Genomic DNA, 2,360 nt, shown 5'->3' with positions numbered 1-2,360 from the left:
CTATATCTATATATATAAAAGGTCCGTCTTTATTCGCAAAATACTATTTTTTGCCACCGTCCTTTGACGCTTTAATGACTTTAAGTCGATTAACTCCTTACTTGGAGAGAGGTTGGCGATAGTTGGTTTTGGCTTGCTCATTTTGCGTGTTTAAATTGAGTTTCCGGAAAAAAAACTACAAAGGTTGGCAACAGATATATTAAAAATCGATAACGAAAACGAAAAAATATATATATATCGATTCCCAAATATACGAAAGCCAAACCAATAGCAATAAAGGTTGGCAACAAATATATTTGGAATCGGTTACGAAAGCGAGAACGAATAATATCGATTCCCAAGTATACGAAAGCCAAACCGATGAGTTATGCAAAATGAGCTAGCACAGTCGAAAATTTAACGCGAAAAAATATTGTCCAAAAATTAAATTTGCAAAAACCCGAGATAATATGCGAAAAAACTGACCGAATTAAAATTATGCGATTTAAAAAAAGTTCGCACCTTAATGTAGGCGAATCCGCAATCCCAAAATCCCTTCACATTCACTTCAATATATGTACATATAATATAATACGTATATGTATGATATATAATATATGTAGAAAACGATAAATAAGCGTGTAATGTGAAAAGGGAGAGCCAAAAACTGAAAGTGTGCGTTTGCAGTTTTATTATTATTAGGGTTATTCAGAATCTGGTGCAAATGGTCTTGCATATTTGCAATTGCAAATGAGCGAGCATATTTTTGCTTTTACACTAACGAAATGTACAGCGATGCACATGATACACTCTTGCAAAGAAGCAACACTAAAACGCCATTGTATAATTTGCAACACTGGTTTGCAAAATATCAGCTGTTGTCAAAAATAAAAGCAAACAAAGAAAAAAAATGGAGCAAACAGGTTTAAACAGAAAAAGAATTAAACGTGAAAAACCAAACAAAAAGTGGAGCGAAAAAGAAATCCAGAGTATACTGGACTTCTTGCAGGAAGCTCCATAAGTAGAGGTAAGTGATTTAAGTGATTAATTTCAACAATTTATGTAACAATAATTTTAATTTTAATAGGCACCAACAGCTCAAATTTTTTATAAAAAGCTCATTGAGAGCACAAAAATAGACACAACGTGGGATTTATTACGGTGGAAAGTGCGGCACCTGAAGGCTTCATACAATAAAGCAAGCGATTGGCGAATGTCAACAGGAGCAGGCCTTCTTGAGTCTGATGCTGGGGCGTCGAGTGTTGAAGGTAAGCGTAATGAATGCGACAAAATTTTGTCTAATGTTTATATTTCAGGCAAAGTGTTGCAGATGTGCCCGCACTTTAATCAGCTGAAATATATTTTTGGAAAAAAAGCAACAAGTGAATTACCATTTGAAGTGGTTGATAGTGGCAGTACGTCCATAATGAATGAAAGCGCGGCCAGCCAAATACTGGAAATCACTTTTTCTGATGTCGGCGAAGAAATTGCGTCTCCAATTGACATTGCCAATATTGAAAATCTACCACCAGGCAAAGTAAGTGAAGTGATTGTTCCTGAAAAAGCAAAAGATTTTGCGGAAAAAATTAAAAAACATGTCCCAAAATCATCTGTTGCAAATCTTGTTGCTTTTCAAGTCGAGCGTAGGCAAATGTTCAAAATGAAAATGGAATGGGAAAAAGAGAAACATGCAAAAGATCACGCTTTGAATGAAAGAAGGTTGCAAGCAGAAATTGAAAGAGGTAAAGATGAAGTAATATACAAGAACCGTGAATTGGACTTAAAAATCTTAGAATTGGAAAAGGATGAACGATTAAAAAAACTTCAAATTGAAAAGGAGGAACGCTTGCAAAAGTTCGAAATTGAAATGAAATATAAGTATTCCTCTCACCAGTAATTTTTCTGTACTTTATTTATCTCTTTTTATTTATCTTAATTTATTTATGTCTGTACTTTATTTATCTTTGTATTTTAAAATATGTAGTACCAATTACTGTTGAGATGAATACTTATTTAATACGGTTTTTGATGTTTTACTATCTTCTTTCATTCAAAGCGTTATCTTTTTCATGTTTGTCTTTTTCTAAATTCTTAAATTAAAATAATCATTTATTTTGTAAACAATACTTTAATGTATAAATCTTTTTCATGTTTGTCTTAAACTAAATGTATAAATATATGTAATTATAATTATTATATAAGTATGTAATTAAAAACTGTAAAATGAATTAAAATACATTTAAGAAAACATTAAAGCGTATATGGCTTGTCTTTTAGTTTCTCCAACATTGTTGGGTATATGCTCATCAGGCTCAATAGAATCTTCGGTAGTAGTTGATGGATCTGAACCACCGTCGAACGAAGTGGAACCAGTATTAATT

The 2,360-nt window shown here is 32.4% G+C and overlaps 1 protein-coding gene across 1 annotated transcript; it reads left to right on the top strand.

Moving 5' to 3' along the window:
* The first annotated feature begins 1,069 nt into the window (after positions 1-1,069).
* LOC126766716 (uncharacterized) lies at positions 1,070-1,915 on the top strand. The gene is made up of 2 exons (XM_050484444.1): positions 1,070-1,247; positions 1,296-1,915. Exons 1-2 carry the CDS (start codon positions 1,193-1,195, stop codon positions 1,874-1,876), a joined length of 636 nt encoding a protein of 211 aa, XP_050340401.1. The 5' UTR covers positions 1,070-1,192; the 3' UTR covers positions 1,877-1,915.
* Positions 1,916-2,360: the final 445 nt, after the last annotated feature.

The sequence above is a fragment of the Bactrocera neohumeralis genome, unplaced genomic scaffold (genome assembly GCF_024586455.1).
Source record: "Bactrocera neohumeralis isolate Rockhampton unplaced genomic scaffold, APGP_CSIRO_Bneo_wtdbg2-racon-allhic-juicebox.fasta_v2 ctg2247, whole genome shotgun sequence".
NCBI lineage: Eukaryota > Metazoa > Arthropoda > Insecta > Diptera > Tephritidae > Bactrocera > Bactrocera neohumeralis.
This window is presented reverse-complemented; position numbering and strand designations above follow the sequence as displayed.

Coding starts and splice junctions, on each gene's coding strand:
- LOC126766716 (XM_050484444.1), top strand. CDS start 1,193: ATGTCAACAGGAGCAGGCCTTCTTGAGTCTGATGCTGGGGCGTCGAGT. Junction 1,248..1,295: donor TGGGGCGTCGAGTGTTGAAG/GTAAGCGTAATG, acceptor TTTATATTTCAG/GCAAAGTGTTGCAGATGTGC.